The sequence below is a fragment of the Danaus plexippus genome, chromosome Z (genome assembly GCF_018135715.1).
Source record: "Danaus plexippus chromosome Z, MEX_DaPlex, whole genome shotgun sequence".
Classification (NCBI taxonomy): domain Eukaryota; kingdom Metazoa; phylum Arthropoda; class Insecta; order Lepidoptera; family Nymphalidae; genus Danaus; species Danaus plexippus.
Window position 1 is genome coordinate 4,261,939 of NC_083559.1, and position 27,637 is coordinate 4,289,575.

Consider the following 27,637-nt stretch of genomic DNA (forward strand, 5'->3'; position numbering starts at 1 on the left):
AAAATATAAAAGTTTGATTATGGTATTTTACATTAAAATAGTAAATATTAAGTTATTACCATAAAATATAAAAGAACAGTTTTATATACGTTGTGAATATCCAAGTTTTTTTCTAAATATAACATCAGGTTTTAACTCAAAATTATTACTTAACTTTGTTGCATATTCCAATTCAGTGATAAGTATTCGAATAGTCTTCACCTTGCTATAAGAAATATTTTTTTTTATTATATTAAACAATCTAAGTATCGATAAAGTATTAACTATGAAAACATTCGGTCTGTACATGTATAGGAGATTAATTTTCAATTCAGTTATATGCTCCATTATTTTAATTGCCAAATTAACCCCTAAATTATTTGTGGTGCAATCGGTTGCTGGTTTATTTAGCAAATTGGCCTTTTTAATGCAAAAATTTTTAGGTAAGAGTTTTATAAACCAATCTAAATAATCTAATTCACATTTATGATAAGATTTTAGGTTTAAAATTAAGGTCGTGTCCGGAGATCCGAGCCAACCTTAATGAGGTTGGAAATACACTGGATATATAAATATACTCGAAGTTTACATAAACTATAGAAAAAGAAACAATACTCTTCTAAAACATCATATAAAGCTATTAACAAAGTTTACCTCTAAGCGAATACTAATGTGGCTGCTTTACACTTCGATATATATTATTTTCCATTTAATATAATTTCATGGGATAGTTGTTCTTAAAGATTGGTGTCAAATAATGTCTAAATAAAATTGTTGCTGAATTTTAGAACCACTTTCACTCTCTGGACTAAAGTTTGGTGAATTTATAATAATACAATAAAATTATGATTCTACTGTAGACATTTGTTCGTAACAGATTAAAATATTTAAAAAAAAACTTTCGCAGTGTTGAATATTTTTGTAATAACTCTAGAAATTAATTGATATCTTAAATATTCTAAGTTTATTCTTTTGATTCGTTCTTTTTCTATTATTTTTTTTTTTACTAGGAGACACATTATAATAAATATTTATTTATTTATTTAAAGTATACAAATGTGTCAAATCTAAGTAATGTTCTTAACCTCTACAATATTAAAATTTAATTACTAGCAAAACCGATAGACATGTCTATGGAAGGGACGCGTCAAAATATAATTACAGGAGTCGGATTCCTTTGAGGTGTGAACCAAGCGGACAATGCAATTATGAAACAATACTGGAACATGTTTACCGAACAACAGGTGTCTCCTAGTAAATAATTTCTAACATTAAATTTCATTACACGTTATTTAAACGTTCGGTCTGTCGTAAATTTAAAAAAAAGTATTAATAGATTAAAAAGGTGCTTTGACATTGAAATGACTGCAAAATATAGTTTTTCACACTTCATCTTAGAAGGAATTAATAAAATAGGTTTATAAAATTTAATGTCATTTTAAAAGACCGTCAACATTAAGTTTCGAATAGAACATGAAATTTTTCATTACACAAGCCTCTTAGTGAGGTATTGATCATATTTTAATTGCTCTGTTTGTGAATTTCATCTTAATATATTTATTAATATTCATAGATTTTAATAGGTTCACCTTTTCGATAGAAATTATAATTGTATTTGTGTCAACAGAAGGATCAGTGATATCGATGTGAAACTTATTACAACTCCTCAATTTTATCCATACAATCTTTTGCATGTTGAAAATACAACGTGGTTTATAGTAAAACGAAACTTTCATAGCAGCCTAGACCGGTATTCTTAGTGAATGGCCTGCGTAACATCCTCCTTTACCATTTATATGTTCAGTGACAGAAATAAAATACCGAGCTTCATTATGAAAAAATATCCATCATTCGAATGAAATTAATCAAATAATAAATGTAAAGAACGCAATTCGTTAAGCCTATATTGAGAAAAAGTTTCAATTGAATATCTTTTAAAATACCGCACCAAAATCTCTCGAAAACTGTGTTATTAACTTTAGCCATAATACTTTCAATGTAACGATGCAGATAGTATTGAGATCTAGTAAATGATAGTGTTTGGTTTAGAACTATGATATTGCTAGACAGTTTTTTGTCAGCCTGCTAACAATATAAGCGAAGTATTAATGTAAAATAATGTAAAACGAGGATTCTTTTCATATTAGAATTTTTAAAGTACTTTTTCATAAAAGTAAAACTACTAAATAATATTATAACAATAACTTTTCAACTAGTTTTGTGAATGGGAGTGATTAATAGCGTGATATTCTAACGTAGAGTAGTTTTTTTTTTTTACTACTGTAAACATGGACAAAATAATATTGAATTATAAAAATCCATGTCGTAGCTAAACGATTGGTACCATTTTTTATCTAGATGAATTCAATGGTTTTTAATATTTGTGATTCTGAACAGCTCGTCTGGCAACGTAGACCAGTAAATGGCTCGACTCAAAATAAATGACGCTAGTAAACCGTTATAAAATTATTTGAATTCCTTTTTAAACAACTGCGTCTCTCTATTCGCTGTTATCTATTTATTATGAATGAATCTTTTCAAAATTAAATTTTTCATTGTTAATAAGAATGACAATAACATTTTTCAAGAACATCTTTGTATATAATCAGCGGTTTCTACTAAATAAATAAACATAACGTAATTATAATTTTGAAATGTGTGTAATCACCACTTCGGTATTTTTTTTTTTTACTTATTGTATAGAATTAAAAAATATATAATCAATTCTTTATTGAAAGTAAGACTCTTTTATAAAATAAATACTTCAGGATCTATAAAATTGTGGTACAGCCTAAAACATATATGTAAGTTTTTCTTATTTACACTGAAGCGACTTTTTTAACCAAGTAATAAAATTTTATCTGCCATAGCAGCTTTAGAAGTTCTGACCTGATCTTTAGAGCAACGGAGCGGTAATAAACATTTTTGATCGCACTATCCTAGATAGAATTCGAAATGTCTCGTATTATAGCGCAGTGTTGTTCATGTAACTTTTATCGTTTTATAGCACATCCCTACTTTGGTTGGCAGGTAATGAAAGTTTATAGAGATGGAATATGTAATAAAGCTAATTTTATTGTTTAGTTTTTATTTTATACTTATTAAATAAATTCACTTTTTTTCTTAGATATACGTCAGTCGATATTCAGCATCGAAATCCGGTCAGCAGATTAACTTCTCTGGTGAAGAGTTGTTGTCCAAGATGGCGGCTATAATATCAAAACTAAAAAGCAGCACTTCTAGCAATCCGCCGTCATTGGAAAGCAACCCAATATTGCAGTACTTTGAAGTCGGGCAGGAAAGCAGCTGTGCTGGACCTGGACTGGTTTGGAGAGTTCATGACGCGTATAGGAAGAGCGACGGCAAGGTAATTGTTCACTTATTAAATACGATTTAATATTACTATCGAATTCGAATGGTTTGAAACTAATAGTAAAATATCTCCTCAACCTATTACAAAAGATTAGGTGACCGTATTATATTTAAAATTAGCAAAACGATCGTAACATTGCACTAAATTATGATATTTTTACTCTTCAATACACCTCACCCAAACAATCTTCTTTAAAAGCTCTATTTCAAATTTCACTTAGTTTAACGACATTAACTATGAGCGGTGATCCGACGTTTTATTCATTCCACTCTCTTGTAGTAGGTTTACGTTGACATAAAAACGTTAACAAATTGGTCAAAGAAAGAATGAAATATAGCATTTAAACGGGTAGTTTGAAAGATAAACAGTTAATCAAATTAGCAAATTGGGACACTATACCTCTTTTTATCAAAAGTATTAATTGTCAATTAATCTATAAAAGGTTATTTACTTCTGTATATGAGTTCTTTGTATTGCATTTCTAGAGTTTGACCATCACATAACAATGTAAAATCATCTAATATAATACTAATTTTTTTCTAATTACTTCTTTACTGAGTGTACTCGTCTATTCATTTGTTATATAAACATATAAATGAAAAAGTCGTAATAATATTTAAATAATTAAAAAAAAAACAGTTTATGTAACCACCATTTTAAAATATTTGGTCGTGATTATATAATAAAAAAAAAATTGCTAGAATTTTAAGTTAGTTTACGTATATAATAACAAAATAATCAGATACCAATACTATGTTACTCAAGCGCAAATCTCTCATAATGTGTCTAAGACGTTTAATTGATTGGTTTCAAATCCCTATATGCTCACACAGTGTTCTGGGTCAAGTTGTATTCTTGATTAAATTGATCGCAAGGAAAGCTATCAACTATGTCCTTTCGCATTATTCTTACCCGATCACTTAAATTAGTATGCAATTATGCAGTCAACCTCAATAACTTTAAGTGAATACATGGTTACATTAATAAAATGAAAAAATAAATACAAAACATAAGTTTCTATTTTAACTGTAACAAAAGAATTCGTTTGAAACATTTTCACAAAGAGCTGTTTTTACTGACCATTTCTCGATAAATTTCATTTTATTTCTTTTATACACAAAAATTACTTTTCAGATAAATATAATAACAATTTATTTTGTAATTTATACCAAACTATGAAGATTATGTTGTTACTTGCTGAATAATTAATTATTTGTTAGTGTGTAAGTAATTGAATTAATATTTTAGAGCCCATTACAATTTCATATTATGAGATCAATTAAACAAATACTACAATACAATATCCACAGACCAAGGACATTTTTTTTTAATATTGCCAGTGATTTATTGTTAGAGATTTCATTATTGGCCAGTATTTAAACCGAAAAAACCGTTAAAAATATGCATGAATATTCAAACTTTTATTTAAATCAATCAACCAGAATTCAAAGCCGTGATGTCTGTGATGATAATAAGTCCCAGTCATTTCTTCAACTAAGCTGTAGTTCCTGAAGTCGTCGTAATGACATAATTGTTTAATAAATATTAAACCACGAAATAATTGCTTTTACATTCAAATAGTATTAATAAATATTTTTTATTACTTTTTTAATATTTATGTAGAAATATACTTTGTTAGTTTTGCTCTTAGAACAAGTTAATATAATAAAATTGGCAGTTCGATCACAAACCGCTCTTAATCGTCCTATTCCCGACAAGCGAACATAAAAATTTATAACATAAAATGTATTACTTTCCAAGTCCTACATCAGCAAACGCTACTACAGTTAGTTTCATACCTCATAGTTATTTACTTCGATATTATTATTTATTTTACAAAATAATTAATCAACATCTAAAGAAGTTTACCAGAAAAAAAAAAGTTAAATTAATAAAGCCTAATAATTTTATAACGGCTTCAATTTTCAACTTGAAGTAATTCATATCTTTCAATAAACGTTGTACAATATCGAATTCCAGGAAGCTCATTTAATAATGATTTATATTATACTACTCATTGAAAACGATTATGTTAGATTAAACAGCGATTTTATTTAAAGAATATTTTTATGCGCATAATTTTTTCACTTTCTTAAAAAACTTTAAACACTTCGATACTTTGAAGAACCATTAAAATAACAAAAAGCAAGAAACACTCGAGAGGTCCTTAATTATCAACAACAATTTATACACATACCTAATTGAACCTATTTTTGCTCTTGTTAAGAAAAACGTCGTATGTATTTATATACAACTAAAAAATCAATTGTTAATGTTTTTTTAACACTATTTTAATAGTAAAATATCAATAGAGACAAATAATTCTGTGACAAATAATTCCTTAAGTCGATATATAAATATAAGAGATTGCTATACAATAAAAAATTAAGGTACACTCGTTATGTTTATTTTTATCCGCCAGGGTTTATCTTTATTTTAAAATGATTGCTAGTTTTTAAAATATTTTAAAGAAAGATCAAAATTTTTAAGAATCAGCACCCGCCGGCGTAAGGAAAACACAAAAAAAGTTGCATTTTTTTGCTTATATTTTTAATAGTAATCTCAATATTAATTAATTGTTCTATTATTTAATTTTTAAAATGGCTCAAAGCTATTTGAGCAAAAGTATCACTGATCGATGAATTTAACTTCTGTAATTTCCAACAAAAGACAAACAGCAAATCGTGCAACTTGGCTCAGCTAATACAAAATACTACTGTATTACTTCCCTTCTATCACAAAGGAAAGGCAGCTTTAATCATTTAAATGTATATATTCTCGAAAAGTCAAATAAATAAGTTGGTCATAAAGTTGCCTTGATCGTAAAATTATTTATGTTATTTAATATTGCTATCGTCTACATAACAACATGGGGGAAGTATACCAAAGAATATTATGAGTATACAATAGAACTATATTTTGTATCATATAATTATAGTGCTAATTAAAAAAGGTAATTTTCGTCCTAATAAATACTTTATGTAAAAGATCCCCAAAATAATTAATTATGTACACTTTGAAATTTGCGAGCTGATAAAACATTGACGATAAAATGAAGATAAAAAATTATTATAAAGACGTCTATTAAGTTTAATATAAGCGATCCTTACAAGTTTACATCTTGATAAAATGATTTTATAAATAAGATTTTAATATAATTTCCATATAATGTCGTGTAATGTTTCTAACAAACTTAATTTAATCATTTCTAATGTTTCTGTGACGATTAATACGAGTACAAATATATTAAATCATTACTTATATATTAAGTCCCAATTAGATAATAATGTGAATGATCTGATATATATCGCAGAGCCTAAATATTAAAGGAACCTGAAACAAAAATCTTTTACGATTTTATATTGTTCAGTTTAAAATCAGTGATCGTTATAATTCATTCATTGAAGCATATAAAGCTTGCAATTCCCTCAAATTTTTGACTGCGATTATCTGGAGTATAAAACAAAGGACTCAAAAAGTGTATAAGTATACGGAACAAAATATATTACTGGATATTTTTTTTCATTTTACCTATCTCGAAGAAAACAGGCTTTTGAGAGTTTGATAAGTGTATTTTAGTTAATCATTGCTATTTTTAAAATGGGATTGATTGTTGAATTTCATCGGCTATTTCGAATCTGAGTGAAACGGTATGTTGGATTAAATTATTATTATTACTTCCGACCGAACCGCTTGGAAATTGATGAGGGAGTCCTATGTCCAGCAGTGGAACTCACATGGCTGAAGAGAGAGAGAGACAGAGAGAGGGATCATGAAGCCCATCATAATTTACGTTAGCTCCGATGATCACTCATATTGTACGGTTAAATAACAAGCGTCCAATAACCCTATTGATCGTTGAGCATATTTGCGGGTAGGCACAATACATCAAAACGTATCGTGAGGCATTCCCCAGAATAACTATCCACTGGCTGGTGAGCAGCTGTTCTGTGTTCACGACGATGGATGATTCAATAGAAATGACCGTCAGTACAGATTCTATCAAGGGCTAATTTGACTACACTTGCGCCTTAATGTCAAAATCAGCTACTATTATAATGACATGCGACGAATATGTACATAAAAATCTATAAAGTTTCACTAACCATGGTTGTATTAGAAAATTATCCCTTTGACATCGTAGAGGAAATGTTTAAAGACACAACGAAAAGCAAAGTTATAATTAATAAAAGTACATAATAAAACTAGGAAAACAGAGGAAAACTGATTGAAACAATTAATAAAAGGTAGTCGATTTTAGTTCAGTAACAGCTATTTTATTTCCCGACACAGTAACTCTTGAATCGTGCATATTATTACAAACTTAAAATTTTATAGTCACACAGTCACGTGATTTTCATGGAAATTTTTAAAATGTATATAAACTTTAACTTAAATTTAATATAACTTATAATATGAAATAATAATAACTAACTTAGTTATCGGTTAAAATAAATCTGTAGAAATTGACACATTAATCTTAAATTGTAATAGTTAATATTTCCCACTTGTGAACTAATAACGTACCTAGTTCTAAACATGTAATGTTAAATAGTAGGCAATATATGAGATTTATTATATATTAAGTACGATTACTATTTCTTATGTAAAGATGTGAAGTTCAGTTAGTATAGAAATCGGGAAAACGAAAGTATCGCAAAACCTAAATAAAAAAATAATAAAGTAAAAGTTAATGAACAAAATTGTGGATGAATATAAAAAAAAAATTGTACGGTTTCTTAACATTTTATATGATTCTTGAGTTCAAGGTTCAATGGTTTGAGTTATCTTAATTATTTAATTTATATGATATTTAAATAACAAAACTGAAAGTTCTGTCGTCACTAATATTTAATTAGTGATGAAAAAGTAATAACATCTGACGGAAATAAAACGAACAATTTGACGGAATCTGAGACTCGATTGTCCTTAGCAAGAGAATTATTAAACAGAAAAATTTATAACACCATAAAAAAAAGTTAGATTGGAGTAGTAGCTGCGCTGTTCGTTTCATTCAACATTTCAGTTAAGACAGTTCTTTATTCACTTTCACTTTTACAACACTGCTGAAATAACAAACTTAAGGTTTCTAAAAAACATACCTTCTTGACTCCAGATCTCAGATTAAACATTGCGGCGTCTTTAAAACACTGATTACAGCTAGAAAATATTCTAATCATATATAAGAGTATCTTTTGCTAGGTACATAAGAAATTTTTGGATTAGAATAAATAATTTGTTTAAAATGTGTATGCCGAAATTTTGATAATATTTATTCCCTCCAGTATAAAAATAAATAAATTGATGATTATTATTCTTCAAGTACTATTAAGAAATAGGATAATTATTACTTCTTTTAAACGTAAAATTTCTTAATAATATTTAGATATTAGACCCTAATACATAGTTATAGAAAACAACACAAGAACAACTTCCTAAAAAAAAAACGAAACATCGAAATAAAAATAATCATCACTCAAAAATTTGCTGTTCAATTTAATGCCTGCAAAATATTACAATATCGATATTTATGTTATTAAACTACCTTAATAATATTACCTTAATTACTGACTTTAATTATGTATTCAAATAACTTTTCAATTTCCCAGCATACTTTGTCGGAAGTAAACTGTGAAGTTGCGGAAAATTAGCAATGTTTATGCATTTTCCTGAATTCCTCTCACATTGTTCATACATTAAAAGCAATACTGAATCACTATATAACTTATTTAAAAAGATTTATTCTATGTAAATACATTGTATACCTCTCGTTAAGGTCAACTAACTAAATCACGATTATATCGGTCCATTTGAATTTAATAAGATTAACATATGCATACTATTTTCAACTCATGTTGGCACGGTTACCTTATTAGTAAATTTTTAACTTACAATTTCCCCTGTGCTAATTGCATTCATTTGTAACGATTCACTTCCTACAAAACAATTCTCTGGAAGTAGCTGTTAATGGCTGCCTACCTGAGCCAAAGATCGTCAATGCAAAATTTTATGAGAGGTCTATCCTCTCTGCACAGAGAGACGATTGATATAATTTTATCTCTGCCAATCGAGACATATAGCCACATGCTTAATGTAGCTCACCTATAACTATTATTTAGTATGTACACTCTGTATTTTTAGTAATTCAAAAATTTAACTCTGCCATCCATTTCTTAACCTCGAACAAAAAAAAGTACGGCCTCCTTTCTTTGTAGAGTTTACGTGTATTCGAAGAACGCTGTCTCCAAAACTGCAAAGCAATTGCTTGGCATCACACCTCGCTCGTCCTAGAAAACAATAGCCATTACCTTTCTGGCTAATATGACTGCCTTCACTTTGGAGATACTGTCACGTTTATTCAGTTTACTTTCAATCACCTGGTCTGCTAATAAAAAATGGCAAATTTTTGTCTTATTTTCGTTCATGTTAACTGAATTAAGGTCATCTTGACATGGCTCATCAAAAACTGAAATGAAACTCATTAAACCATTTTTAGGGGTCGACATTGCTGGAGAAAAATCGAGTTTCTTTTTCAGAATTGTGCAACAGCTTTTATGTTATATTTATAAAAACACTATCGAGTTAGTGAGTTCTAAAACTTCATGATTGAGAAGTCTTTTTTTGAGATAAGTAGTTAGTATTTAAACATAAATAATTATTTCCAGACAATAATATTACTATGTATCTGATAGATTTTTGTTATTTTTACCTTCAATTTATGAAAGTATCATCACCAAATTTTTCTTCCATATAGAAATTAGTAGACCTGACTAACATGAGCTTATTATGTTAAAGCTGGAATTTCACCAGGCAGCTGGGTATGGGTTGTATTTCGTTCTTAATGGAGACCATGGATAGACCATGAATTTGTATCATAAACTTCTTGATTCCGACAGTTCTTGATTCTTGATATCGAATAAAATTAGCTATCTTTGTTAACTATATTTGTAGTTGGCGATGTGTCGAAACAAATGTAAAATTTAAAAAGCCCTGATATAATGTGTAACCATTCTCAAGTTATAGGGTTACCAGGAAAAATAAGTTAGGAATAATTCTTTATAAACCCTCAGATCTTAACAACACACAGACAATTTCGTGATCATGATATATATGAATATGAGAAAAGAAAAGTATGAAAAACATTGGTTGGACTTATTTTAACCAAGTCTACATAACCATCTCTTATTTATTTGATATTTTTTCTCTGTTGTAATCAAAAAATCTTCAATCAATAATCCTTGAAATGTATTTACTCTTTTCCAACATCAAGAGTTTGAAGTGGCTCTGATATATATGGTGATACCTTATGTTTTAAAAAATTGCTTTATAAATGTGTATGTTTATTAATAACTCTTACAGAAAAGGTGTGACTTAGCTGCTATAGCTGTCACTATCACGTGGTAAAGCGTCGTTTAAAAACTATCAATTATAAGAAGGTTGACATCGGAAAGCACATTAGGTTGAAATCTGCTTGATTGATTTCGCCTGTCCTTTTGATCTATGGCTAGTTAAGTTTAGACTCTTACATTTATTATTCTTGTTTTCTATGCGAGATATATTTAAATATAAAAAACGGAGACTCACAAACACATATTTTTTTCCTCTGCTTTAAAGCTCCAAAATTTTTTATATCAAATATAAAAGGATTTTTTAACAAATAACAACATAAAAGATTAAAATGAACTAAGCAAATAAAGTGAACACATTTATTTTAAAGACGTTTAATAATTCGAATATCGAATAATCTTCGCTAAAAATAACATAATTTATGGATTGAAGAGATGTAGGTGTTCATTTACAAAAAATGGAAAAAAGGATTTGTTATTTACACAGACTACACAAAATGTTAACATTATAAATTTTGCTACAGATATAAGATAGATTTTAGTTCAGTATCGAGATAATTTAGTGACTTGAAATACATGTAATTTTTCTTAATTCAAGTTTACGCAACAATGTAAATAATCATCGACTTCTTGAAATTTGTTATACTCCATTTTCCTAAATAATAGATCAAAATTCCTATTTTGATCGAATTTTTAAAAAAGATAAATCACCACATGATATTTGAAAATTTGACAGTGGGACTAAATTTAAATTGAACAAATATAAAAGGTAAATTAAGGAACAAAATAATGAGCTGCAAACACCAGTATAACAACAAATAAACTTCTTACACAGTAATATCCTTAAAATAGCCATAGAACTAATTGCTAACACAATATTAACACTTAAAATCATTGAGCGATTTCACCTCGACAACCGACAACCGAAAAGTGAGCCGGCGTCACTATCGAGCACTGCTTCTATTATTTTTTTAAGAAGTGCCTTACTATATATATATATTTAATATTTTATTTACCATGTTAATGACAAAGTCTTAGTAAAAAACGGCCCTTAGAAAAAGTAATACTGATAACCATTGAAACACTGAAATAATTATCATCCCTCGACATGGTTTCATACTCTCTACGTAATTTCAAAAATTCATGAAAATACTGGACGACTCGGGAACTACTTAAAAAAAAAACGATAGTGAATATACTCCGGCAACAAATTAGTATTTCGTAACCAGTCTACAATACCTATTAACATCCCATCTGCGCACAAACACAAATGGAATGTTGATAGATATAGTTTTACAGAAAGTGAATTGAGACGCATAATAAATTACGAATGCTTTATATGGCATATTTCGCCGTCACCTTTGTTTGTGCGGGCGGTTAAAAAAGTAAGTTAAAAACAGATATAAATTACAGAAACATGCTGTAAAATACTAAAACTATAAGTATTTGTGTTCATACATCCATAATCCAGAGTTTTTCTCCTTATCATGTGACATACTTCTCAAAGAACCCCACAACTAAATATTATTAATAAATATGATAGCTTAATGTTAGGTATTCCATTTCTGATACACTATCGTAGAGTCAAGGGAATAGAAATATCACTTTTACAAAGAAAAATACACCATTAGTTCAATATACAATTCAATTCAAATATATGTAAACCTTTGAGAGGGATTTTATATGTAAATATATATACTACTAGTTTTTGCCCGCGACTTAGTCCGCATTGGATAGTTTTTTTGTATAGTAGTATGAAAAAACCTGAGCTGTACTTTTTTGTACGTATGTTTGAATTGTGCCTAGATGGGATGAGGCCAAACTAAGTGTGATTGTTATAGGTTAGGTTAGGTTAATACATGTTAAGAAGAAGATAGGTTACTGCAAAAAAGTTTTATATACGATGTTTTTTATTTTTCCTTTCTTAACCAGAAAAGTAATTTTTCCCATGGGAATGCGTTGTTTTTCTGCGGTCAAAAGTAACTCACGTCCTTTCTTAAGTCTCAAACTATCTCCTTACCAAATTTCATTTAAATCTGTTCAGTAGTTTAGGCGTAAAAGCGATCGGCCCACCTGAATGTTCCCATGGGAATGTGTCATTTTCGCGGGGTAAAAAGTAGCTTATGTCCTTTCTCGGGTATCAAAAAATGTCCATACCAAATTTCGTGTACATTGTTTCAGTAGTTTAGGCGTGATTGAGTAACAGACAGACAGACAGACAGAGTTACTTTCACATTTATAATATTAAGTATAGATAACGTCACAATTCAAGTGTATTTATGTCTTCTGAGAGAACATCGACTTAACACGACTGCGTTTTATAAGATGATTAAAAGTAGCAGAAGCTCCTTTACTGTTTCTCTGTCTTATTTCAAATATATATAATTGTTTCTACCTCTTTACTCAAGAATATTATAATCAAGAGAAAATAATGCGTGAAAATAGAGATAATTTATGTTTCTTTTTATCTAACGAATGTTATAAGGTTTAATACTCTTTCTTTAATTTCCATTATTCAAGAATATAATTTTTAAATAGCAGATAGTATAATTATATTAACCATTAAACAAATGTGGTAACATTAGCTTTTTTTGTTAAAAGCTAAAACCATTATAATATAAAGCATAATTAATAAATAATTAGAACTAAGACAAACGCCTTCGTGACTACAATGATAACATCAAACGAAACAAACATCAACGAATGTAAATGTAACAATACTGTGATCTACATTTTCAATAAAGCAACTATTGTGTAATTTTCTGGTAAAATACTTTTAACCTTAGGAAATCCTAACCATGCCTAAACTTTATATATTGATATATATCGATATAAAGTTTAGGCTTGCGTGTGTCATTGTTTAGACAACATTTTTACAGTTTGGTAAGGAATGGTCTCCAAAGAGCGGAAATTTATATTAAATGTAAACGGAAAAAACTTACTGAGGGATAATTCATTTTATTATTATAACCTTCATAAAGGAATTTCAGAAATTCTATATAATTAAAAAAGAGGAATCTGAAACATACACATGTGCTTGTGAAACACTATCAAAAATATGAAAAAAATAAAGATCTACAAAAAGCTAATATGAAATCGTTCAAGATTTAAATAAATATATATCAATACAAAACAAACGGCCGGTTCCACTGTAAACAATTTTTATTAGACATGGTTGATGGATAAACCACCTACAAGAGTAGGGCTTTGTAGCAATCCTAAATATGGCTTTTTCTTCGACCGCTGAACTAACTGGTAATCATCTCATTTACCGCTGGACTTACGTTATTAGAAAAAAAAGTTTAGTTTTAGCAGTTAGCCTTGATACGCGAAGGCATTCGTTTGGGTCCAACATCGACATTTTTAAAGAAGTTATCATCTAACGAAATGTCCGCAATAATTTACAAAAAATTTTACGTGTTGTCTAGCAGAGTTATAAAGTGATATATGACTTAAAAGCTAGCGTCCCCTGTGGCTCGGTGCCAATCCCGAAACTGTTTTTTCTACATATTAATAGACCCGGCGATAGGATGATAAACAAAGTTTGCACGAATGTTTCTCGTTGCTTTGTAAAAGAAAGTCGATAATAACATGTGTAAAATAAGGAGTGCTCTATCTAAGTTATCTAACTGGGACCAGAATTTATGGTATTAAACCATTAAGTTAAAGGAGAGATATTGCCTCCCTGTGTATGTTCTATCACTTGTATTTATATTGGGATGTGTTCTGAGCAGCAATTTGATAGGATGCACACGGCTACCTTTCATCATCACATTTCTAACCGTCCTCACCCCTTCGTCCCTTATTGCGTTTTAAGAGGATTAGTCCGGCGAACGCTTGTGCTATATAACTATCTGTTGCGTTTTTTTCCATAGAATGTAGAATGGAGTTATTCAAGAGAGGAATGAACAGTTGCTTAAAGGTTCGGCGAGTTGCATGTTATACAATCTATATGATATGCTGTGCGTATTGAAGCGCCCATAGGCTAGGCGGATTTGCCGCTTGCCATAGGCTTGCCCTTGGCTATGGGAATACAACAAAAATTAAGACAACATATTTATAAGAGATTACCATTTTAAAAGAGCTGAAACCTAATAATATTATAAACATGTCTCGTTTAATAATCACAAATAAAGATAATTGAAACAACCAAACCAATTTGTTAACTTGTACGACGTTGAAATATTGTAAAAGATATCTTATTTATTAATGTAAGAAACAACTTCTAATAGAAACCAATTAAAAGTAAAAGCAAAGTTCTCAAGTTTTTTAAATTATCAAATTTCAATTTTGTTACATCAGCTTACGAAGAATTTTTGTTTGAATATATTTTATGATCAGTATAACATTAGAAATAGTAGTTGCTGTAACTCAACGAGCCATTTTCTGTTTATTACGAGTCAGGTGTTTATTAATGCATAAAATAATTCTGATCACGTCGATATTAAGTTAGGTGAGCTTAGGTAATTGGTTGTCGTTTTAGTTTTAGATGAACGTCGAAAGCGTTGAAAATAAAATATCTATCATAATTTGATTACAAAAATTTATATCCATATATTTTTTTACAACCGGTATACCTTTAATAAAATGTCTTCATGAAGTTTTAAAAATGGTAGCAAATATGCAAAAAATACAATGCAATAATAGACACTGTATTTCAAACTTTATAAATCCCTCTATTTAATTAACTTATAGACTTGGGATTTTATGATTAACGGATTTAATAATAACCCAGCTCTGACTCTTTTAGCCTTTCAGTGCTTCATGTAATTTTACATTAAAACTTTCTAACAAGTTCTGTAACATGGTATCATTTTAATATTTTAGTTTGCCGTTAACTATTTTCAACCCTGCTTCTAATCTTGGAATTTAATTAAAAACATTATTTTCATTTATTAAAAAGATAAATATTAAAAAAATATTTATAAATAATACTAAGCATAATGTAATACTTTAATTACCAAACCAAAAAGTCCCCAGAGAGAACATACATATAATATCCACCACTGCCGTATGCAAATTGCTATTTAATCACTCGTTTCAGCTTTGTCTCTTATATTTGATTCATGTCTCGTATGTGATCTTATTACACAGAAACGAGATTTCAGCATGCATATTTTAAATATTTTACTTAATGCTCCGTAAATTATGCCAAATTATAACAAATTTTAGAATTCTATCACCTAAGAACATCAGTCTTATGAATAATTAATATTTCCTAAGTTTTATTTGCGATTTTACACGAGTTAAATGATTTTATATTGTAATAATAATGCTAAAGAAATTAATATTATCTTAAGACTTGCGCTAAAAGCATTTTCCTGAAAAATCGTTTTGTTTTATTTTTAGTCACTAATCTATTAGCATCCTACGGAACCTTTTAATATTTTTCCATGGAAACAAACGATCTATGGGTGTTTTATATTGTATTAATATTTACTGTTACTAAGCACCACCAAATAACTCGTTTTCTCATAATTAAGAGCATTTCACCTTTATTATTTGCTAGAGGCGATCCTTTGTACATATTAGTTAAAATAAAATAAAATAAATCAAAGTGAACAGATTTGAAGAAAATTTTTTTTAAATTTCTTAGAAATGACCACTTACCAAATGTAGCAAATTTTAATTGCGTTACTCCAAATATAAGAACTAATATATGTTAGTCTGTTGGGGGGTGAAAAAAAGTAAAGCTTTAAAAATTACCCACCGCTGATGAACTTTAGTTAACTGCAACTTGCTAGTAAACTCTTTTCGTTTTTAATTTTAATGAAAAATAAGATTTAAATTGAAATTAATAATGATGTAGTTAAACCTGCGTTCAGAAAATAGTCGCGTTGGAAAGTTATAAAAATTTTTCCGTCATTTCTATAAAAATATCCACATTTTTACGCCATGGTCTAATGGGTAATTATACAAGTTAAAGTAATAAAACATAAAGACTATAATATGTTTTATCATTGTCTTCGGATACAGAAGTATTGCGATCACTTTATAAATATAAGTATACATATATATATATATGTATACTTATATTTATAAAATTTAATCAAATATATATATATATATATATATATATTTGATTAAATTCTAATTGTCTTTCAATATTAGTGAAGATTTATTTTAAACTACACTTAACTTAATGCTTTTTCTCATGTTAATTAAACATAATTAATAATCTAAAAACATATATATCTTCAAAATTTTAATAGACCAAGAATTTGTCGTTTTTTATTCTGGTCATACATCAGTGTGAAGTTTTTTTTAAATAGGTACCTTTTCCTGAAGAATACTGTGGGATATATGTAAGATGCTAATATGTTTTAATTGAGTCAATTGATAGAAGGTTGTGATAGTATAAGACTGTCTTAAAATAAGAATACAAGTACAATAAAAATATTGTATAACAAAATTTTACTCCAAACTCTGATAAAATATAAAAAAACATTACGAGAGGAAATTATATCCAAGTTTATTTAGAAAGACTTTGTGTTCATAAAAATCTGTTGCCGTCTTTATGGTTGCGGCTGCATTTATTTTTCTCTGGAGAAAGTGAAATGTATTTAAATTTTAAGCTGTTCTAGAACAGTATGATTGCACCCTGTTTAAGAATATTTTATAAGGAAAATACAACATATTGTGTCATTTCTGACATTTATGAATATTTTTCAGTTTAAATATGCACACAATGTAATCTTGTACGTGGGGAAATTTTCAAAAGGACATTTTTTAACCTTTTTATTCTGTGGCTCAATAACACTGACTTATTATGAAAATTATACAAATAATTTTTACACTTCTTGATTGTTTCTGTTTAAAGAAGTTAGAGCACTGATAAGAATATATTTTCTTTTATTAAAATTATTTCCTATTACAATTCGTTATTAATAGATATAGTAATTATCCTAAGAATTGAATTATATCAAGGCTGGCTTCTTATTAAACATGTGGAGTCGAAACCAAATATTGCAATGTTATCATACATAATATCCTTGTAATATCCATCACGTCGGAATAGGAACGTCAAAACGAATTACGTTGATCCATGCTCTTCGAGCGAGTCTCAACATGTAATCAAAAGGAATTAGATTTGGTTATATTAAATCATTAATTCAGCTTAATAAAACCCACTATAACTCTATTCCATCAATCACTAAAATATCACTTTAATATTTAACGATTCAATGAATTTGGGTCGACTAAAGTTAATCCTTTTAGGTTTCACAGGACACTAGCTTACAAAGGATAAATGTTGCCACTTTTTGTCTCAATTGATTTTTTTTTAATTCCATAAAAAATAAAATTTAAACCCACCGAAAACATCTATGATTTCTCCCTATTTTTCACTTGTTTCAGTTTCAAACATTAATCCCTATTCAAACTCAACTGAAGGTTTACAAAACACATCCAACACGAATAAAAAATTGTCTGATGAAATTTAAATTTTTGCAGCAATTTTTTATATCTTTTCGGATCCAACAGGCTTTTCAACGTTCTACAGACGATATTATTTCGAATAAACTTCCGATGTAATTCCAAACCTTACTAGTATTGTTTGGTATAAAAGTATACTAGACAAATTATACAAAAAGCATGTGTATTTTCTTAAACCAATTCTATTTGATCTCTATTAGCTATTGGATAGTTATGCTCGAAACCTCACGCGACTTATTTAACAATATAAACGGTACTTTTTTAGTGCTAGTGATTTGTTTCTATCAATAAAATTGGTACAAAAATCCAAAGCAAAATTAAAACTACCACATACTGAGGTACAAAGGGTCATAAATGGTCAATCAACGTTGTAACACGTTTTTTTTTTATTTTCAATTATATATAAACAAAAAATATTTCTAAAATAAAAGTAACACGTATTGACCCTTATTACATCACCCGCCAATAAATGTCCAGTCAAATTCGGTCCATTGATTTCCAAGATTAGATATAACATTAAAACAAACAGAGAAAATTAAAAGAAAATGTTGATTTAATGTTACAGACATTCAAATTTTATTAATTTGCATTAATAATATATATCTTTAATATTTCATAAAAAAAAAACAAAGAAAAAATTTTTCAGAATACGTAGTACCTATAAGAACCAATTTCCTACTTTCAGTTAAATTTACACTTGTAGGTTCAAGCCACAAAGTAAGGTATATGTATTAACTGCTGCCACAGTTGTCGTCAGCCGTAAACCCTGGTTATTGAATAAAATATCACTACCATTCCTACACTGAATGCACTTGATGTCACTTTTTCAGCGTATACACATCATGCGTCACTTGGGTACATGTGAAAATGTTCATTTGTTTTCCCTACTTCCACATCCTATATCTTAACGATGGCTAAAATTTATTTGAAGAAACGTTTTTTAAGACTACCACTAGTAGCCCAGCTCTTACATAAAATAGTCCACGTTTAAATCGGTTCCCCTGACTTGTTGATGCCTGGACTAATTCACACAGTGCTCTATCAATTAAATAATAAATTTAAAAGTCAGCCTACAATTGAAGGAATATTACCGTTATAAATACATATATAGTGGAATTGATTAATTAATTATTTTAGAAATCAGCAAAAAGTAACCATAATTATAATAATACTAATAGCCTTTTATTCAGATCCATAGAACTATTAAATGGTAAAAATACAAAGACAACTTAATTTAATATTCCTTAACCTAGTCTCTTATTTGAATTTTACATATTTCCTGTAGATCTGTTTGCCAGTCGACAAAAGCCTCCTCCAACCTTTTCCACTCACACCTTTCTTGAGCCACTCTGTTCCATGTGACGCCTGCCACTTATTTTATATCATCGTCCCATCTTTTTTGCGGTCTGCCTCTTTTCCTCTTACCTTCTCGAGGATACCACCGAGTAATAATTTTGCTCCATTTCTCGTTTTCCTTACCATGTGCCCTGCCCATCGCCTTTTAAGTCTCCTAATTTTGCACGTTACGTCAAAAACCTTTGTTTTGCTTCTTACACGTTTTCTCAGACGGTCTAACTTTTTCATGTTCATCATGCTCCTCTCCATTTCGTACTGGTTTGATGCAAGTTTACTAGTCATATTTTGTGTTAAACTTAGAATTATTTGTGGAATTCAAACTATGAGCTGCTAAGTTATTCCAATTATGTTAGTTCCTATAAGTCTCCATTCTACCAATTTCAAATAAAATCTCGTAGTTTCAAAAATTACTAGCCACTTATATAGAATATTAAAAGTACATATAGTTTTTGATGTTTTTAAATGTTAGTTAACTATTCAAATTTGTACCATTTACTGTATTATTAGAATAAAGCCTATTAATATATGTTAACTATAACTAAAACTGTAATCTTCGTTGCAATTTTATTGCTCAGAATATTATACCTACATTATACCGTTATTTACATAAAGAATAATAACTTTTATAGACTGGAACTAGGAGGGTCACGATATAAATATTTAGAATTTAATGGAGACATAAATTGACCTCCAGCATAATTTGTCATCATAGACGAAGAGCGGGCAACCTACTTCCATTAGCCGCAACCTAACCATACTCATTTCTGCCGTGATTGTACAATTCAAATTACTTCTGTAATGTATTTTACATACCTTTGCCTACCCTGTGATTGTTTGAATACCGGGCCACATGTAAATTTATGTGGGAGAGTCATTAAAGAAAGTGGAAATCGAAATGAAATATTTTTTAAACAGCATTACGAAATTCAACGCATCGTCGTAGTCTTTATAACTTCATATGAGATATTGAACACATCTTTCCCACATATATAATAATGGCATTGCTAAAGTAGATAAAAGTGTTCCCATTACTTTTTACCCTAAGTGTATAGGACCGCAAAGAGCTGTAAGGGTAATTGTGTTTATACGTGGTATTAAAACAAAGTTAATTTCAAGCTATAAACAATTTAGACAGTTTAGAGCAGAGTATATTATGAATGAACTAATATCAAATTATCAATGAACTATTTGTCATTTATTAACAAATTCTAAATATCCTTCCACCTAAGTCTACATTCTAAGACTAAACTTAGGGTCACATTCCATAACGAATAAGTAAATTCTCTCGTCCGTCATACTATGTCAAAGATTTATAAAATAACCAGTAAATCCTAAGCCTATTCTTTACAAAAAAATATCTAAACACTTTGATCAAACTTTCAATATTAAAAATAAAAGTAAATACTTTTAAGTTTCTTTTTAAAAGAAATTAAGTAATTGCTTGAAATTGAAATGTCCTTTATCATTACGGTGTAAGAAATTGTCTCAGGATGAAAATGTAAGTTTAAAATTGACGCAAATTCAAATGCATTTTTTACTTGAGACTTTATAAAAGTCAGCTCAAGTCTTTTCGAAGTTGTGGCTCAAAGAGATAATCTTCGTCTAAATCCCATCTTCCTTTATAATTATCTTTCTTTTGTGCTATTAGTTCACGAAGAATTCCGTTAAAGGTATTTCACAGAAAAATTATAAATCAAAATATAACATATTTCAAATATTACAGTTTCTGACATGATAATATTATAACCGTCGGTCGTTATTATGAAAATTCACTTATTGTTAAAAAAATCCATCTGTTAAAAACATCACGTGTCAGATTGTATTGTATATGAAAATTTTACGCAGAGCATGAAATAAAAGGTTTTTTTATTTATTAACTATAACATAATATACATTTTTAAACCATTGATTTTAACCATCACCACTTTGTCGATTGGAATGGATACCTTTCCTATAATAATTAAGATTAAAACAAATATAGTATGTATACTATAAAAAAGAAATCAAAACACGTTTGGTTGCTGGGTTGAGCATGCTATGATAATCTGAAATTTGAACCGAACTGTGTTTTATCTCAACTAATCCCTATCACTAAAAATCAAACCGAGCTACATTGAGGTGTTTGTATAATTGTAGTTACACGCATCAATAACCTTGTACATTATAATTTTAAAGTTACTATAGAAATAAACTCAACTTTAATTAGATTCACCTAATTCTGTTTACCTTTTCACATATATTCATGATACAAAGTAATGAAATTTTCTAAAAATTTATTTAAATTTTAATAAAAATATGTAGGTGGCCAAACAGAAGAGTTGACAGGCTTGTCAATTTAAACTCGACAGATTTTATAGTTAATAAGTTCATAAAAATTTTATTTAATAGGTATATATATAAATGATGAATAGGCAAATGATAGCCACATCTGGAGTTTATTTGTAATTAATGTAAAAATCATACGTTTTAATATCCGTGAGTAAACGCTATTCCCGAATGTGCTTAGGTTTGCACAATTTAGTCATTTATTACATATAACGAGCCCAAGTTTTATGAAACATCAAAACAAATTTATTACACAAATTAAAAATGATTTCTTATTTGCATTCAATTTGTATACTTACTATTTAGCTAATGGGTATCTAAAACTAAATTTCGTCAAAATTTGTTTATATTTTTTTACAAGTAATAAGACGGTACAATATTTTATATTTATGAAAAAATTATTATCCATAAGCCCGTTTGTCTGTGTTTTTAGAAAAAAACAATTTTAGTTGGAGTTAGAGACTAAATTGGTAGGCGATCGATAAAAATTTAAGTAAATTTTTGGGACGATAATCCACATCGACACGAGCGGAGTCCCGCCCGAAAGCCACGCAAGGAATAACTCAATCAGTATGAATATAATATACTCCTTCAAAATTTATATATCATGTAATATCGTTCACATTAATATCGTATAAAATTCGAGACGAGCGTTGGAATTAAATTGCCGTTGGAAAATTGCTAGATATACAGTTAGGTGAGTTTTATATTAATATCACAAAACATCGATTTAGACATCTCAAGTTTTGAAATATTAATTACCATCGTAACAATTTCTGTATATTTGAATAGGACTTTACGAACTTAAGACACTTTCGACTTCATGTAATTTGCCTCTGTTGGTTCGTATCGTATTGATCTTCAAACGTTAACATCGAACACGTTCAGCAAATGATAATAACACATTAAAATATAAAAACTTTATAGCATATTCAACGAGAATTCACTTCATCGTTACGTAGTACATATGTACATATATATATATATACATACAACGTGAATATTGTTTGTAATCTACTATCAAACAATTATTAATAGCTACGCGCAATATACATTTGTAATCTCACTAAATCCTCCTAACATAAACTGTTACTGTTTGTTTTACTAATACGTTACATATGGACCATTTCATAACATTCAGTTTTGAATACATATCATAGAACAATCATTTCCTATTAGAATACTAGACAAATTCTATATTAATAGTGTTAGTACACATATTTGTTAATGATTTACATTTTAATTGTTTATTAGTAAAATCTTCACGCTGTTTAATATTATTTTCTACATTATGTTAAGCATGTACATAACATATGTATATGATTGCTCAATTTACTGTACATATGAATATTTATTAATATTACTGACATAGCAACCAATACTCAAGATTTAATAGCAAGCAATTCAAATGGAATAAACAAAAAATGTGACATCTGTAATAATAATTGACTACACTTGGCTTTAAACGCTCAATAAAAACTAAAGGTAGGTACATAAATACTTAAAACACAAAGAAGATTCCGTATAAAAATTTTACAGACCTATATATTGTGTCGTATTAAAGTCTTTTTTCTATTTTTGTCTGAGAAGAGTCCATTTTGTGGAAAGGTAAACTCAACCGAAGCTTATTCCTCTAACATCGGAAACAATATCAAACCACCAAGGATATTGCAGGGTCTGAAAATCCATCTACATTTTCTAATATACCAAGTACTTATCGATACGGAAGACGGTTATGGTATCTCCGACTTTTGTCTTAAACACTGAAACTTTACTAAAAATAACGTGAGTGTTTCTTTTTAATTTATCTTCTTATTTAAATCTATCTCCGAATTCATATCTATTAGATATATGTAAGTGTCATCTTGAAACTTTTTATCTAACTTAATACCATCAAATACAATGATCTTTTATTGATTGATAAAATCTTTTATTGTTTGCGAATAACATACTATAAATAAATTGATACTTGTTTCAATTTATGCTTACTCCATAACATACACATTTTAATTTTCATGATATTAAGAAAAATATTTAATATTTGCCCGTAACTAATTTCTAATAATTATAGATGAATAAATAAAAGTTTTTCCATTATCTGTCCACAAAAAGCCGAACACAACAGAGTTAATTGATTCTGGCATACGGATGAAATACAAAACTTTTATATTTTTCGTTTCTATGAAACCATTTTAGTTTTTATCAAACAATCCATTTTAAGCTTAACAAGTTACTAAAGGACAAAACAAATCCAATGCATAAACTTTTTTTTTAAATGAAAACCAAAAAATTTTATATACTATCTATAAATTGGGATAAAAAAGATAATAATAGAATAAACAATAGAAATATGACGACTGCTAACGATTTACTGTTAGTTAAAAATACAATTATAATAGCGGATTGCACTTCACGTATTTTGCAGTGACCGTTCCATACAAAGGCGAGCGGATATGAGACATTATAGTTCTATTTAAATATATACGACTCATGAATATCTTAAAAAATATTGTTCTTAATATTTTGTTATTTTATTGTCTCTTATTAATCAGATACTTTTTATTATTTAACTATTTTTCTTCAGTCACTGCGTTGCTACAATGCTGCGTTTTGCTTAAACTAAATATAAAATATTACTTCAGATCCATCTGCTACTATGAATAAAACATTAAAACACAATTATTGATAATAGAAAATATTTCAAAAAGTTTTTCCATTCGTACTGGGAAGTTAACTCGGTAACGGTAATCGTCGCGAAGCGAACCGTTCGTTAATATAAAACCAAACTCAGTTAGTCCAAAAGTTACAGTAATTTAATGTTGAGGGTATAATCTATTTAAAGCACTTTACACTTCAATTTTGAATACTAATAGTCAATTACACTGAATATGACATTCCATTGGTTTGCAATTATGAATTACTAATGTAAATCTAATACTGATTTAATGTTAGGTATTTGTGTTCATGTCTAACATTTAAACCAACATCTGTGATTCTAATGGAATAAGTTTTAAGTTAAAATCCGCTGATGAATAAGTAGACGATAACTTACTTGATAAAACAGTTTATTTTTTTGCAAGGAAAAGTGTTCCTGTATCATTTTATTTTCTCGCTTTTAAGAAAAGCAACTTTCCTTGCGATGTTTTTTATCACCGTCCAAGCGCAAAACGCATTTATTTCCCATATGTGTTTTTCCGATAAGAGAAAAATTTCGACAATTTCACAAATCAACATTTCTAACAAAACGTCGTTGTTAATCTAAGTTATATAAAAAGAGCTGAGGTAGAATACAGGTTTAACTGTATCTGCTTCGATTAAGAAAAATCCATTAATATCAATGTTCGTAAATAAAATTCGGTGAAAATCTAAGTCAAGTTAAATCTAAGTTTATTTAAACAAACACATTTATAAAAATAAATGCATGTATGCAAACATGGAACCATTCAAAAACAAACATATATTCAACTTATTCATATACTTAATTGAAACCAAACAAGCAAACAAAATTATAATACACTACAGCAACATTATTTAATAATTACTCAATATTCTGTTTTTATATCGAAAGCATTTATGAACATCAAACGTTAATGAAAACCTATTGATATGGTTAATTTGCAATTTCGGAAAACAAAGAAAGCAAGGTAAGGCAACCAAAATAAATAAAATTACGTGAGCTTTAAGTTCTGAATTTATTAAAATAATTTCGTTTATCACATATATTTACATATATATATATATATATATATATATATATATATATATATATATATTTTATATATCACTTAAGTTGGTTAAGTGTTATGTTAAAAAAAAATTATTAATTCGATACTTCATAATGAGTCATTGAAATAAAACAAATTTTTTTTTTGGATTCACTACGCGTTTATGTGAAAAGCCTTGTCTCGTCTGCCCGTGATCACGGTTGCTGCGAAGTAATCGAAATCTTCGGAGGTATGTTGTTAAATATAAATATAAACATAGAAGATACGAAAAATGTTTTTATTATTTAATAACCTCTTATTTCTAAAAAAAAAACACAATTTCGTTTATATGATGGTGTTCAATAATACTCTAGTCGAATTATCTCCACACATTTATGATAGATTAGCCTTCGCTAATATAATATATCTACTCGCAGGTCAACGTACTTATATTTTTGTTTTAATTGGATTCCCAGAATGAAAATGATGTATTTTTGTTTTTTACAATATGAAGATGGAAGTAAAAGTTTTATAATAACATAAATAATTATATTTTACTGGGTGACTCAAACGTGGCTCCCTAAATATATTATAACCCAAGAATTTGGAAGAATGTATGAGATGAATGAAATTAAAGAAGAGTTAAAACATGGCCGCAAGTCTTTAACAATTACTTGAGGCTCATCAATGTGTTTAAGTATATTCTTTTATTTCTGTGATCCCTAAATTGACTAGGGCTGACTTTTCTTTATTGTCAGACATACTTGACAGGTTTTTTCGTTGCAGATCACAAAGTTTAAGAATTTAAGATACCTAGTAAGATTCAAAAAACATTAACAAAAAATAGTTCAAATTCTAAAAGGTTTATAAAAATAATTTTTTGTGTCTTTCATTTAACTGAACTGTGAGAAAAATTATAGAAAAAAAATATTAACCAAAATGATCTATATTTATTAACCGATTTCTTATTTTTACAAGTTTACTTTAAGAAACTGACGGATCTTATGAAATATTTCATTTAATTCTAGCAAAATATTGCTGAAAAAGGCAACTATTTCTGAACAAAATGTATGACGGAGAAGTTAATTCAATGGTACAAATTTTATATGGAGTAGTAGTTAGGATAACATATAAACATTTAAAATTTCTACTATTATGTAGGGAGAAAAGCTAAGAGATTTCTCGGATTTATTATTTGCATTGCTGAGACAATTAAAATCCTTAGGGAATAGTCAAAATATTATTATCTTCAGAAAATATAATTCTATAAATTAAAAAAACTTTTAGAGGACAATATGATTCATGAATTTGAAGATACAATCTCACAAGGATGGACACTTTCTTCAGAAAGTCGTTAACTACGCCAATGTTAATTTAGTTCCATTGGCTAACTTTATTTCACCACCTTTGTACTAAGCGGAACAAAACTTTGAAAAATTCAATGTTTCAACGAGTTTAGCTGACTGCTGCTGAGCTGAGCTGAGAGTGGAAACTTCCTAAATAAGGTGTAGTTTAAGTTGCCCTCAAATTTTTTCGTATTGAATATTCCGCCCTGCTTGAATGAATAGTTGATTATTTTTATATAATTTTTAAGCTTTAAAAAACTCCCAATTTGTAACCACCTGTTATAAATGAACAAAATATTATATTTTATTTTAAATAAAAAAGTAGAGCCTTCTATAGGTTAGTTGTGAAATAAAATTGAGCGTACATTATTCTCACTAACAACCTTCTCTTGACGAACGTATTTTTTTCTCGTTTGCAAGCTACTTTGAAGATTTTGAGGAAATATTAAAAGTTATCTAAAATCTCTCGAGCCTTATTTATATATAATATATTAGGTTAGAAATATCATTGACAAAATTGAGATACTCTCATAAAACTTTTGTTTATTTTTTCCTTCAATGAAAAATTTAAAATGTATATAAAGGTTATTTATTATATTCAATGGTCCTATAACTTAGCCATTAAGGTAGATATTGTGAATTAAAGAGAATCTATTTCTTCTATACTTTAGTTCTTTTTTATATAATTTTAATTTCTTACCAATGTCATACATATATTGAAAAAAAGGCAAAAACCGGGAAAGATTTTATTTTATAAATCTTTGAATTGAGACT

The 27,637-nt window shown here is 28.4% G+C and overlaps 1 protein-coding gene across 1 annotated transcript in view; it reads left to right on the plus strand.

The window, feature by feature from the left end:
- The first annotated feature begins 3,112 nt into the window (after positions 1-3,112).
- LOC116777653 (SCY1-like protein 2) overlaps positions 3,113-27,637 on the plus strand; it is a 51,441-nt gene continuing 26,916 nt past the window's right edge. Inside the window, exon 1 of the mRNA XM_061526482.1 lies at positions 3,113-3,346. Coding sequence (XP_061382466.1) covers positions 3,182-3,346 — 165 coding nt within the window. The 5' untranslated portion in view covers positions 3,113-3,181. The remainder of the gene's footprint in view (positions 3,347-27,637) is intronic.